At 45.0% G+C, this 13,331-nt stretch overlaps 1 protein-coding gene across 1 annotated transcript in view; it reads left to right on the top strand.

Annotated features, from left to right (window-relative positions):
• Positions 1 to 13,331, top strand: part of LOC126482061 (A disintegrin and metalloproteinase with thrombospondin motifs adt-2-like) — a 178,116-nt gene that overhangs the window by 43,802 nt on the left and 120,983 nt on the right. Inside the window, exons 4-5 of the mRNA XM_050106037.1 lie at positions 8,745 to 8,940; positions 12,239 to 12,291. Of these exons, the coding sequence (XP_049961994.1) occupies positions 8,745 to 8,940; positions 12,239 to 12,291 (249 nt within the window). The remainder of the gene's footprint in view (positions 1 to 8,744; positions 8,941 to 12,238; positions 12,292 to 13,331) is intronic.

Genomic DNA, 13,331 nt, shown 5'->3' with positions numbered 1-13,331 from the left:
CTTCTGTAGCTCCACATTTCGAAAGCTTCTATTCCCTTTTTGTCTAAACCATTTACCGCCCACGTTTCACGTCCATACAAATACTTTCAGAAAAGACTTCCTGACACTTAACGCTATACTCATGTTACCAAATTTCTCTTCTTCAGAAACGCTTCCCTACCCATTGCCAGTCTACATTTTATATCCTATCTACTTCGACCATCATTAGTTATTTTGCTCCCCAAATAGCAAAACTCATTTACTACTTTAAGTGTCTCATTTCCTAATCTAATACCCTCACCATCACCCGATTTAATTCGACTACATTCCATTATCCTCATTTTGATTTTGTTGATGTTCATCTTACATCCTCCTTTCAAATCACTGTCCATTCCGTTCAACTGCTCTTCCAGGTGCTTTGCTGCCTCTGACAGAATTACAGTGTCATAGGCGAACCTCAAAGTTTTTATTTCTTCTCCATGGATTTTAATTCCTACTCCGAATTTTTCATTTGTTTCCTTTGTTGCTTGCTCAATATACAGACTGAATAACATCGGGGAGAGGCTACAACCCTGTCTCACTCCCTTCCCAATCACTGCTTCCCTTTCATGCCCCTCGACTCTTATAACTGCCATCTGGTTTCTGTACAAATTGTAAATGGCCTTTCGCTCCCTGTATTTATTTTACGTATGCCATCTTCAGAATTTGGTATAGCCATGCATATTCAAATACAGAGATATGTAAACAGGCAGAATACGGCGCTGCGGTCGGCAACGCCTACATAAGACAACAAGTGCCTGGCCTAGTTTTTAGATCGGTTACCGCTGCTGCAATTGCAGGTTATCAAGATTTAAATGAGACTGAACGCGGAAGTAGAAAGTCGGAGTATGAGCGATTGGACAAAGCATTTACGAAGTAGCGATGAAGTGCGGATTTTCCCGTACGACCATTTCACGAGTGTACCATGAATATCAGGGATCCGGTATAACATCAAATCTCCGACTTCGCCGCGGCCAGAGAAAGAACCTGCAAGAACGGGGCCAACGACTGAAGTGAATTGTTTAACGCGACAGAAGTGCAACCCTTCTGCAAACTGCTGCAGATTTGAGTGCTGGGTCATCAACGTGCGAACCATTCAACTAAATATCATCGATATTAACTTTGTGAGCTGAAGACCCACTCGTGTACCCTTCATGACTGCACGACACAAAGCTTTACGTCTCGCCTGGGCCCGTCAACACTGACATTGGACTGGAAACATGTTGTCTGATCAGACGAGTCTCTTTTCTGATTGTACCGAGATGGTCGTGTACGGGTATGGTGACAACCTCCTGAACCCACGGACCCTGCTTGTCAGCGGGCGACTGTTCATACTGGTGGAGGCTCTATAACTGTGTGGGGCGTGTGCAGTTGGCGTGATATGGTGATGTGGGACCTCTGATACGTCTAGATACGAATCTTGGCAGATGACACGTACGTAAGCATTCTATCTGATCACCTGCATCCATTCATATTCATTGTGCGTTCCGACGGACTTAGGCAATTCCAATAGGACAATGGGACACTCCACAAGTCCAGAATTACTACAGAGTGGCTCCAAGAACACTCTTCTGAGTTTAAAAACTTCCGCTGGCCACCAAACTAACCAGACATGGACGTTATTGAGCGTATCTGGGATGCCTTACTACGTGCTGTTTAGAAGAGATCTCCACCCCCTCGTACACTTACCGATTTATGCACAGCCCTGCAGGGTTCTTGGTGTCAATTCCCTCCAGCACTACTTCAGACGTTAGTCGAGTCCATGCCACGTCGTGTTGCTGCAGTTCTGCGTGCTCGCGTGGGCCCTACACGATATTAGGCAGGCATACCAGTTTCTTTGGCTCGTCAGTGTGGTTCTATTTCCCACTTTGGCATTTATACATCGTGCTTGCGTATGACGTTCTAAAATTTTCGGAGATTGTAGAAGATGAAATTCGGAAAATTTTGCAGCAAGCCGGAAACGTAAAATAAAGTTTCCACTTCTATGGGAAGTTTTTGACCTCCTACCACGTGGGTAGCTAAGCATTCATCTACTTACGTTATGTTATTGCTGAGGAGCTCAAGGCTGAAAACACACAACCACAGTATCTACCTGAGCTTGTGAACAGGGAGTCGTTTAGTATTGCTTGCCCTCCTTCAGTTGACCCCTGACACACATTGGCACTGTGCTATAAACACACGGCTCATCAACCTGAGTCAGAGGGCAGTTGTCCCCTTGTTGTGCTTTACATACTTATGTTCTGACTTCATGGACGTTACTTAATGATCTGGAGAATTTCATGATATGCATTTCAGTTATCGGGAAAATGCTAGTGCAGCTCGTCGGCTGTGTGCAGGAAAGTACCGAAAGAGGCCATTCCTAGCATTCCTTATTTGCCAAATATGATTGTTGACTGAAGGTGCTGGGTAGGGCCAGGGATGGATGTCAAAGAATAAGTGCTTGTCGAGACAGAGAGCAATATAATTAGAAGCACACGTAATGTGTATGTCATGTCATTTACTTAACATTTTTTCTGCAAGTCCAAATAGTATTCCACACTAGTCCGTTACACGTTCGTCATAAACCAGCACAATAACAGAGGCAAACTACTCTCATGCTAATATATTAAGGATAATGCTGATACATGGTAAAACAACGCTTTGGTGGCCGGTTTGCGGGCTTAAATCGTCTCGGGGTATGACTATGCGGTGCATGTGACCTCCGGTCGTCGCACTGTGGCGCTGGCAGCAGTCCACGTACGCAGAGGTGTGTTGGTGCATGTCAGAGTACGGTGCAGCGAGTAAGTGTGCAGACGTTTCCAGACGTGCCAATGGTGACTGTGTGTTGAAAATGGCTCAAAGAAGACATATTTATGACGTTATGAGGGGTAGAATACTAGGGTGACTGGAGGCTGGTGAAACACAGCAGGTCGTTACACGGGCCCTCTGTGTGCCACAAAGTGTGATCTCACGATTATGGAAACGATGGCAGCGACTCCAGCAGACAGGAAACGTGTCCAGGCGCATGAGTACGGGACTTCCACAGTGTACAACGCCACAAGAAGACCGATATCTCACCATCAGTGCCCGCAGACGGCCACGGAGTACTACAGGTAAGCCTTGCTCGGGACCTTACTGCAGCCACTGGAACTGTTGTATCCAGACACACAGCCTGCAGATGACTGAAAAGACATGGTTTATTAGCCCGGAGACCTACAAGGTGCAATTCCACTGACCTCTGTTTACAGGAGAGCCCGTAAAGCTGTTGTCAAGAACACAGTACATGGTCATTGGAACAGTGGTTTCAGGATGTGTTCACAGACGAGTCCAGGTAAAGTCTGAACAGTGATTCTCACCGGGTTTTCATCTGTCGTGAACCAGGAACCAGATACCAACCCCTTATGTTATGTTATGTTATGTTATGTTATGTTAACCGGGGACCTAGAAACGACGCAGAAGCTCTGTCCCTGGCGCAGCCGCAGCCCCACGACGACTACCGCAGTCGACTTCACCCCTCCGCCGCCCCACACCGAACACGGGGTTATTGTGCGGTTCGGCCCCCGGTGGACCTCCCAGGGAACGTCTCACACCAGACGAGTGTAACCCCTATGTTTGCATGGGTGGTGTACGCTTGTGTGGAGAACTTGTTTGCGCAGCAATCGCCGACATAGTGTAGCTGAGGCGGAATAAGGGAAACCAGCCCATATTTGCCGAGGCAGATGGAAAACCGCCTAAAAACCACCCACAGACTGGCCGGCTCACCGGACCTCGACACAAATCCGCCGGGCGGATTCGTGCCGGGGACCAGGCGCTCCTTCCCACCCGGAAAGCCGTGCGTTAGACCGCACGGCCAACCGGGCGGGCTACCAACCCCTTAATGTCCTTGAAAGGGACCTGTATGGAGGTTTTGTGGTGTGGTATGGGGTGGGATTATAATTGGTGCACCTACACTCTACCTTGCACAGATAAATACGTTCATGTTTGCGTCATTTCATGTAATAATAACTTAAATAGGTCAAACGGGATATAATTTCAACGCCACGCGTAAAAAGCACACATAGTTGACTGAGAGCAATAATTACACAGTGGGAACTCATACCAAGGAGACCACTCACACCATTTCAGGGTCCACCAAAGTCCTGCAAATACTACATACAACCAAGAAAGGAAAAGTTATGGAAACACTCCAGGAAATGTACGCGCATGCTGCAAGGGAGCACCAAAACATATTGAACGACCAAACAGAATCACTTATCATACGGTTTTTAAAGAATATTAACCAAGTACTTGATGAAATGGTACCGTATAAATGCTGTAAGTAAATGCGCGGACAGTCTTCAATTATGTGTATGTTATTGTATGATAACTTACAACCTTCCAAATTTGTGAAAGTTTGAAATTTCAATGGTTTAAAATGATTGTTTTTTAAGTCTTGACTTCAGTTTGTAGAATGACTTATTATATGACATAACATAAGCATCAACATATTTGTGTGTGAGAGTTGAAATTTATTCCGCCCTGGCTGTTATACATTCATTTTCATTTATAGTACGATCCTTCTCATGTACTCGTAAATATCGACTGTCACCCTTTGTGGGTGTTTATTACCGTACATCACCCATTTTAATACGTAACAACTATCTTAAGCAACACGCGTAAGGACAACATTCCATATTCATCAAACCCATAACGTAACAGTGCGCCGTAGCGTGTGTAGCTAAAAACTCTTAATACAATAAACAGAACATATGTGCTTGTCGAGACAGAGAGCAATATAATTATAAGCACACGTAATGTGTATGTCATGTCATTTACTCAACATTTTTTCTGCAAGTCCAAATAGTATTCCACAGTAGTCCGTTGTACGTTCGTCTTAAACGCTGCGAAGGCTCAGAGTTAACTCAACGATTAGACAGGATGGCGTCGGTGCGGCGTCTTCCTGAGACATTATTGTGCTGGTTTATGACAAACGTGGTTGGTTGGTTGGTTGTTTTGGGGAAGACCAGACAGCGAGGTCATCGGTCTCATCGGATTAGGGAAGGACAGGTAGGGAATTCGGCCGTGCCCTTTGAAAGGAACCATTCCGGCATTTGCCTGGAGCGATTTAGGCAAATCACGGAAAACCTAAATCAGGATGGCCGGACGCGGGATTGAACCGTCGTCCTCCCGAATGCGAGTCCAGTGTCGAACCACTGCGTATGACGAACGTGTAACGGACTAGTGTGGAGTACTATTTGGACTTCCAGAAAAAAGTAAAATAAATGACGTTACATACGTATTATGTGTGATTCTAATTATCCTGCTTTCTGTCTCGGCAACCATTTATGTTTTGACATCCATCGCTGGACCTACCTAGCACCTTCAGTCGACAATCATATCTGGCAAATAAGGAATGCTAGGAGTGGTCTCTTGATTCGTGGCCGTCCAATTTACAATAAACAGCTGTTCAAAGACATACGACAACCAGTCACCAGTACCCATCTGATTTCACTTATCGGTATGTGCCGGGGACATGGCACCTCGCAATGATACTCTCTAAGAAAAAAAAGAAGGCACCCCGCAATTATGTTCTCTAACGGAAAAAAGGAAAGAAAATGAAAGCGATGCACCGCGAAGGAATTATCGGAACGTGACGCAAATCGGTAGACATCTTGTACATGTACAGACAAAAAAATAATTACAATTTCAGGAAAGTGGACGATTTACTCAAGAGAAGGAGCCTCACAAACGAAGCACGTCAGTAATCCTTTGGTCCGTCTCTGGCCCTTATGCAAGCAATTACTCAGCTTGGCATTGACTGACAGAGTTGTTGGATGCCCTCCTGAGCGATATCGTGACAAATTCTGTCCAACTGGTGCGTTAGATAGTCAAAATCCCAAGCTGGTTGGAGGGTCGTGCCCATAATGTTTCGAACTTTCTCAGTTGCCGAGAGATCCGGCTACCTCGCTGGCCAATGTTGGGTTTGACAAGCAGGAAGACAAGCAGTAGAAAATCTCGCCGTGTGCGGGTGGGCATTATCCTTACTGATACGTAAGCCCAGGATGGCTTGCCATGAAGCGTAACAAAATGGAGCTTGGAAAATCGTCTAGGTGCCGCTGTGCTGTAAGGTTGCCGCCGGTGACAACCAAAGGGGTCATGCAATGAAATGAAATTACATCCCAGACCATCACTCATGGCTGTCGGACCGTGTAGCGAGCGACAGTTCGGTTAGTGTAGCACCGCTGTCTGGGTGCAGACTACTACTTAAGGTATGAGCGTATGGGATTGGTTCCCAAATATGTGAGTGGCTCGAAGACTTCTTAAGTAATAGAACCCAGTACGTTGTCCTCGATGGTGAGTGTTCATCGGAGGTGAGGGTATCATCTGGAGTGCCCCAGGGAAGTGTGGTGGGTCCGCTGTTGTTTTCTATCTACATAAATGATCTTTTGGATAGGTTGGATAGCAATGTGCGGCTGTTTGCTGATGATGCTGTGGTGTACGGGAAGGGTCGTCGTTGAGTGACTGTAGGAGGATTTGTGATTGGTGTAAAGAATGGATGCCGGCCGCGGTGGTCTAGCGGTTCTAGGCGCTCAGTCCGGAACCGCGCGACTGCTACGGTCGCAGGTTCGAATCCTGCCTCGGGCATGGATGTTTGTGATGTCCTTAGGTTAGTTAGGTTTAAGTAGTTCTAAGTTGAAGGGGACTGATGACCACAGATGTTAAGTCCCATAGTGCTCAGAGCCATTTGAACCATTTGTAAAGAATGGCAGCTAACTCTAAATATAGATAAATGTAAATTAATGCAGAGGAATAGGAAAAAGAATCCCGTAATGTTTGAATACTCCATTAGTAGTGTAGCGCTTGACACAGTCACGTCGATGAAATATTTGGGCGTAACATTGCAGAGCGATATGAAGTGGGACAAGTATGTAATGGCAGTTGTGGGGAAGGCGGATACTCGTCTTCGGTTCATTCGTTGAATTTTGGGAAGATGTGGTTCATCTGTAAAGGAGACCGCTTATAAAACACTAATACGATCTATTCTTGAGTACTGCTCGAGCGTTTGGGATCCCTATCAGGTCGAATTGAGGGAGGACATAGAAGCAATTCAGAGGCGGGCTGCTAGATTTGTTACTGGTAGGTTTGATCATCACGCGAGTGTTACGGAAATGCTTCAGGAACAGGGGTGGGAGTCTCTAGAGGAAAGGAGGCGTTCTTTTCGTGAATCGCTACTGAGGAAATTTAGAGAACCAGCATTTGAGGCTGACTGCAGTACAATTTTATTGGGGCCAACCTACATTTCGCGGAAAGACCACAAAGATAAGAGAGATTAGGGCTCGTACAGAGGCATATAGGCAGTCATTTTTCCCTCGTTCTGTTTGGGAGTGGAACAGGGAGAGAAGATGCTAGTTGTGGTACGAGGTACCCTCCGCCACGCACCGTATGGTGGATTGCGGAGTATGTATGTCGATGTAGATGGGTGACCTTCGCTGGTTAAAGTTGCTCCATTCGAAGCGGGATTCAGTACCGAAGACAATTCTGCTCCAGTGTCTGGTGACGCCACGGACGGCGGTGTGATACGAACCTGACTACCGTCCGCCATATGGACTGACAACCAGGAGAAATGGTTTGGGGTGCAATTTCTTTTCATACCAGGACCCTACTGGTTGACATCCGGGGCACCCTTACAGCATAGGGGTACGTCGACAGTATTCTATGTCCCGTCTTGTTACACTTCATGGCAAGCCATCCTGGTCTTAGGTATCAGCAAGATAATTCCCGCCCGCACACGGTGAGAGTTTCTACTGCTTGTCTAAGTGCTTCTCAAACCATACACTGGCGACCAAGGTAGCTGGATATCTCCGCAATTGAGAACGTTTGGAACATTATGGGCAGGACCCTCCAACCATCTTGGGATTTTGGCGATCTAATGTGCCAATTGGACAGAATTTGGTACGATGTCTCTCAGGAGGACATCCAACAACTCTAACAATTAGTGGCAAGGAGAGTAACTGCTTTCATAAGGGCCAGAGATGGACCAAAGCGTTATTGACCTGCTCAGTTTGTGTGGCTCTTTCTCTTCAGAAAATCGTCCATTTTTCTGAAACTGTAAATATTTGTTTAACTGCAAATATACATGATATCTACCGATTGCCGTCAAGCTCCGAAGTCTCTTAACAGCTGTTTACTGTAAATTGAACAGCGACGAATCAACTTGAGTAGGTAAACATTCTGTGCGTTGTATTAAGAGTTTTTAGGTCTGTACATACGCCACTACAGCCTTAATGTTATCTTAAAGCGATGATGAATATGGAGTGCTCTCCTCGCTCATGTTTCTTACGACAGTTATCACACATTAAAATGACATATGTACATTTGAGTACGCTCATAAGGGATGACAGTGCAAATTAACGAGGTTACGAGGACGCACGTGAAAATGGCAAACGGCCAAAATCAGATGATCATGGTGTAAAAAGACAGTAGCTATGTAACAGTCAGGGTGGAAAATAGAATTATATTTTAATAAATTTGCAGTTGTGGCACCCAATATTGAAAGAAAAAGTTATTCATGTGTAGTGTACTTAGCATGTTGTCTTGCTTGTGTACTGAATACCAACTTCGAACGACACACAGAAAAGATGAGGGATAATCCAGTAAACAAGAACGAAAAGGGAAAATAGTACCACATAGCTTAGGTCCACATGCTCACAAACCTATAGCTGAAGCCGTTGCGGACTGCAGTGTCGTTTGTGTGTGTCTGGACGCAGCAAGGGTTCGTGGTGCTGGACAACGACACGCTGGAGATCACGCCGCTGAGCGAGAGGCTGCACGCGCTGCTGCGGCAGGCCGCCTCCGCAGACGAAGCCTCAGCAGGCGTGGGCGATGGCGCAGCCGCCCCCGCCGGCGTGCCGCACATCGTTCGCCGAGCGCCCTTCATCGCACCTTCCTTCGCCGGAGACGCGCGTAAGTGCTCTATTATATTTACCCGTCTCAAGCACTCGTGTAGTTCCACACAATGTCGGAAGTGATACTAAGCACTATATAACAAAGTACAAAAGAGTAAAAGACTGTCAAAACCGTTTGCAGCTAATACACGAGGCTCCTTCAAATACAGGATGTTTAAAAGTGTAACTCATTCCTACAGGAGGTAGTATTGGTCAAAACCAGAAGAAGAGTTCTCACAATTACATGACTGGCCATTAAAATTGCTGCACCAACAAGAAATGCAGATGATAAACGGGTATTCATTGGACAAATATACGAGGCCTGTTCAGAAAGTAAGCTCCGATTGATTGCCAAATTGAAACCACAGTGAACATCAGAAATGTTTTACTTCTAACAATTAGCTACACCTTTCAGCTACTTCTCTACGTAGTCGCCGTTCTGACTTAGACTTTTGTCATAGCGTTGTACCAACTTTTCAATAGCCTCATCATAGAAGGCAGCCGCCAGTGCTTTCCGCCAATTCTCCACGCTGGCCTACACCTCGTTGTCTGTGTCAAAATGTTGTCTTCAAAGACAGCGGTTCATGTGACCAGAGGTGAAACTCAGGGGGAGACAATTGCGGACTGTATTGTGGGTAATCTAACATTTCCATTTGAAAACGATGCAGGAGCATCTTAATTGCCCCTGCAGAATGCGGCTGAGAATTGTCTTGAAGAAGAAACAACACGACAGTTATGTAATGTTACCTGCATAGCTTCAGGCGAAATTTCTCACCAGGCCCTCGTACTTGGCGGCAGACACTATTTTCTAGACATCTTTACGCACTCACTGCGAGATCAGAAATGAGAAGAGCGACGTGATGCTAACTGGGGTTATACTAGAGACACTACCCAACACATCTGTGCAAAGCTTTATCGGATTTTCATAGTCGTTTCCATTTCGCGACCGATCGGAGCTTACTTTCTGAACGCCCCTCGTATTATACTACAACTGACATGTGATTACATTTTCGAGCAAAAATGGTTCAAATGGCTCTGAGTACTATGGGACTTAACGTCTGTGGTCATCAGTCCCCTAGAACTTAGAACTACTTAAACCTAACTAACCTAAGGACATCACACACATCCATGCCCTAGGCAGGATTCGAACCTGCGACCGTAGCAGCCGCGCGGTTCCGGACTGCGCGCCTAGAACCGCTAGACCACCGCGGTCGGCATTTTTCGAGCAATTTGGGTTCATAGATCCTGAGAAACCAGTACACAGAACAACCACATCTGGCCGTAATAACGGCCTTGATACGCCTGGGCATTGAGTCAAACAGAGCTTGGATCGCGTGTACAGGTACAGCTGCCCATGCAGCTTCAACACGATACCACAGTTCATCAAGAGTAGTGACTGGCGTATTGTGACGAGCCAGTTGCTCGGCCACCATTGACCAGACGGTTCCATTTGGTGAGAGATCTGGAGAATGTGCTGGCCAGGGCAGCAGTCGAAGATTTTCTGCAACATGCGGTCGTGCATTATCCTGCTGAAATGTAGGGTTTCGCAGGGATCGAATGAAGGGTAGAGCCACGGGTCGTAACACACCTGAAATGTAAGGTCCACTGTTCAAAGCGCCGTCAATGCGAACACGTGTAACCAATGGCACCTCATACCATCACGCCGGGTAATACGCCAGTATGGCGTTGACGAATACACGCTTCCAATGTGCGTTCACCGCGATGTCGCCAAACACGGATGCGACCATCATGATGCTGTAAACAGAACCTGCATTCATCCGAAAAAATGACGTTTTGCCATTCGTGCACCCAGGTTCGTCGTTGAGTACACCATCGCAGGCGCTCCTGTCTGTGATGCAGCGTCAAGGGTAACCATGGTGTCGGAGCTTATGGTCCATGCTGCTGCAAACGTCGTCGAACTGTTCGTGCATATGGTTGTTGTCTTGCAAAAGTCCCCATCTGTTGACTCAGGGATCGAGACGTGGCTGCACGATCCATTGCAGCCACGCAGATAAGATTCCTGTCATCTCGACTGCTAGTGATGCGAGGCCGTTGGAATCCAACACGGCGTTCGGTATTACCCTCCTGAACCCACCGATTCCATTTTATGCTAACAGTTATTGGATCTAGACCAACGCGAGCAGCAATGTCGCGATACGATAAACCGCAATCGCCATAGGCTACAATCCGACCTTTATCAAAAGTCGGAAACGTGATGGTACGCATTTCTCCTCCTTACACGAGGCATCACAACAAGGTTTCACCAGGCAACGCCGGTCAACTGCTGTTTGTGTATGAGAAATCGGTTGGAAACTTTCCTGATGTCAGCACGTTGTATGTGTCGCCACCGGCGCCAACCTTGTGTGAAAGATCGGAAAAGCTAATCATTTGCGTATCACAGCATCTTCTTCCTGTCGGTTAAATTTCGCGCCTATAGCACGTCATTTTCGTGGTGTACCAATTTTAATGGCCAGTAGTGTATTTACGTACACATAACCAAGACAACAACACGGTACAAATAACAGCGATAAAACATTAGTTATTGTTCGTTATTAAAACCAAAAGTAATAACGTGGAATAAGTGATAAATGATAAACTGAAGTAAATAACTGACTGGAGAAAACTTCCTATTACAGCAAAAATTGCGTTGCCTTACAGTAACGTTTACTTGCATGTACATACCTCATGAAATTTGCAAATGAAGTTCATTGAAATGTTCTATCTTAAATAATTGGTAAGGTACATGAGTGAATAAATAAGAAGCCGGCCGAAGTGGCCGAGCGGTTAAAGGCGCTACAGTCTGGAACCGCACGACCGCGACGGTCGCAGGTTCGAATCCTGCCTCGGGCATGGATGTGTGTGATGTCCTTAGATTAGTTAGGTTTAAGTAGTTCTAAGTTCTAGGGGACTTATGACCACAGCAGTTGAGTCCCATAGTGCACAGAGCCATTTGAATAAATAAGAACTAGTTTGCTGCAAAATTTCAGTGTCGGAATGAGAAGTTGTTAAGCCGTCAGAAAATAACAATCTGATAAACAGCATGGAGTAAAAATATGCAAAAGTTTTGTAGCTTTAACTTGAATTCTAATTTTCCGATCTTACTTCAATTAAACTTAATTTGCTGTTATAATCATAATACCGAACATTGGCCTTGATTATCATGGAACAGAATGACTGACTTGTTGAGGCGTCATTCCTGATCAGTCTCACTCACATTTTAACAACATAACTATAGTGAGGCATATAAAAGCAAAAATGGTATTGATATAAAATTAAATGTTGCTGTGAAATTAATGTTTTTGTTTTTACGGTTTCAGTTCCGCTTGTGGCTGACAGAGAGGCTCTAGTCAACGAAGTATCTGACATTTTTGTGAGTATCTCTCTCCTACGTTAAGGAAATTCAATAAAATTATCTAAACGTGTGTTTTTTTGTCACAAGTCGGGTCAGAGAAATGGAAACATGTAGCTATCGTACCACGCTGGATTGTTTAGTCTATATGTGGAACACAATAAGAAATCTTAAGTCTTAGAAAATGGAATTTAGAGAAACAATATAGCAAATGAAAATTAATTATTAGGGCTTGGAAATTATGTAATACCAAATTAAGAAATATGTACATAAATATTTAACCGAAACTGGTGAAATATGTAAATTTGTAATGAAGCAATCACATGTTAAATTCAAAATTTATTATTTTTTTTTAGAAAATATAAGTTTACATAGAGTCTAGTCTAATACCTATGTCAATTCTTAATCAGTTCACTTTTGCTACGAAGTATTCAAATACAAATGTCTCTTATTCAATCATTTAAGTTACACTGGAACGGGATGCACAATTAATTATAATATAGGCCAGCCGGAGTAGCCGAGCGGTTCCAGGCGCTTCAGTCTGGAACCGCGCTGCTGCTACGGTTGCAGGTTCGAATCCTGCCTCGGGCATGGATGTGTGTGATGTTCTTAGGTTAGTTAGGTTTAAGTAGTTCTATGTTCTAGGGGACTGATGACCTCAGTGCTCAGAGCCATATGAACCATTATAATATACTTTTCCAAATGTTCTTTCGCTATGCACAGCCTTCTGTCTGGCAATAAGTTTTTTATAAATAGAGAAAGCTCGCGCAATTTTCAAGAAATCAACGGTGAGGGAGTGTACTGGAATAATATTCCCAGGGGGTTCGACAATTTCACTACTAAATAAGCGAAATAAAATCTGAGTATCCAGGGTTCTTATGCAGCATAGATTGCAGTTCACTGGAAACTACACCACCCACTTCAAGTGGTACAACACAGTCCTTGCGAACTGCATGTTTCATTATTCCCACAGGTATACGTGAAGTCTCCAGTTTCTTGATACTTTCGGTCCGCCAGCTGTAGGGACTGTATGAAATTGAAATGAGCACTTTAGAATTGTT

Source organism: Schistocerca serialis, chromosome 5 (assembly GCF_023864345.2).
Source record: "Schistocerca serialis cubense isolate TAMUIC-IGC-003099 chromosome 5, iqSchSeri2.2, whole genome shotgun sequence".
Taxonomy (NCBI): Eukaryota; Metazoa; Arthropoda; class Insecta; order Orthoptera; family Acrididae; genus Schistocerca; species Schistocerca serialis.
This window is presented reverse-complemented; position numbering and strand designations above follow the sequence as displayed.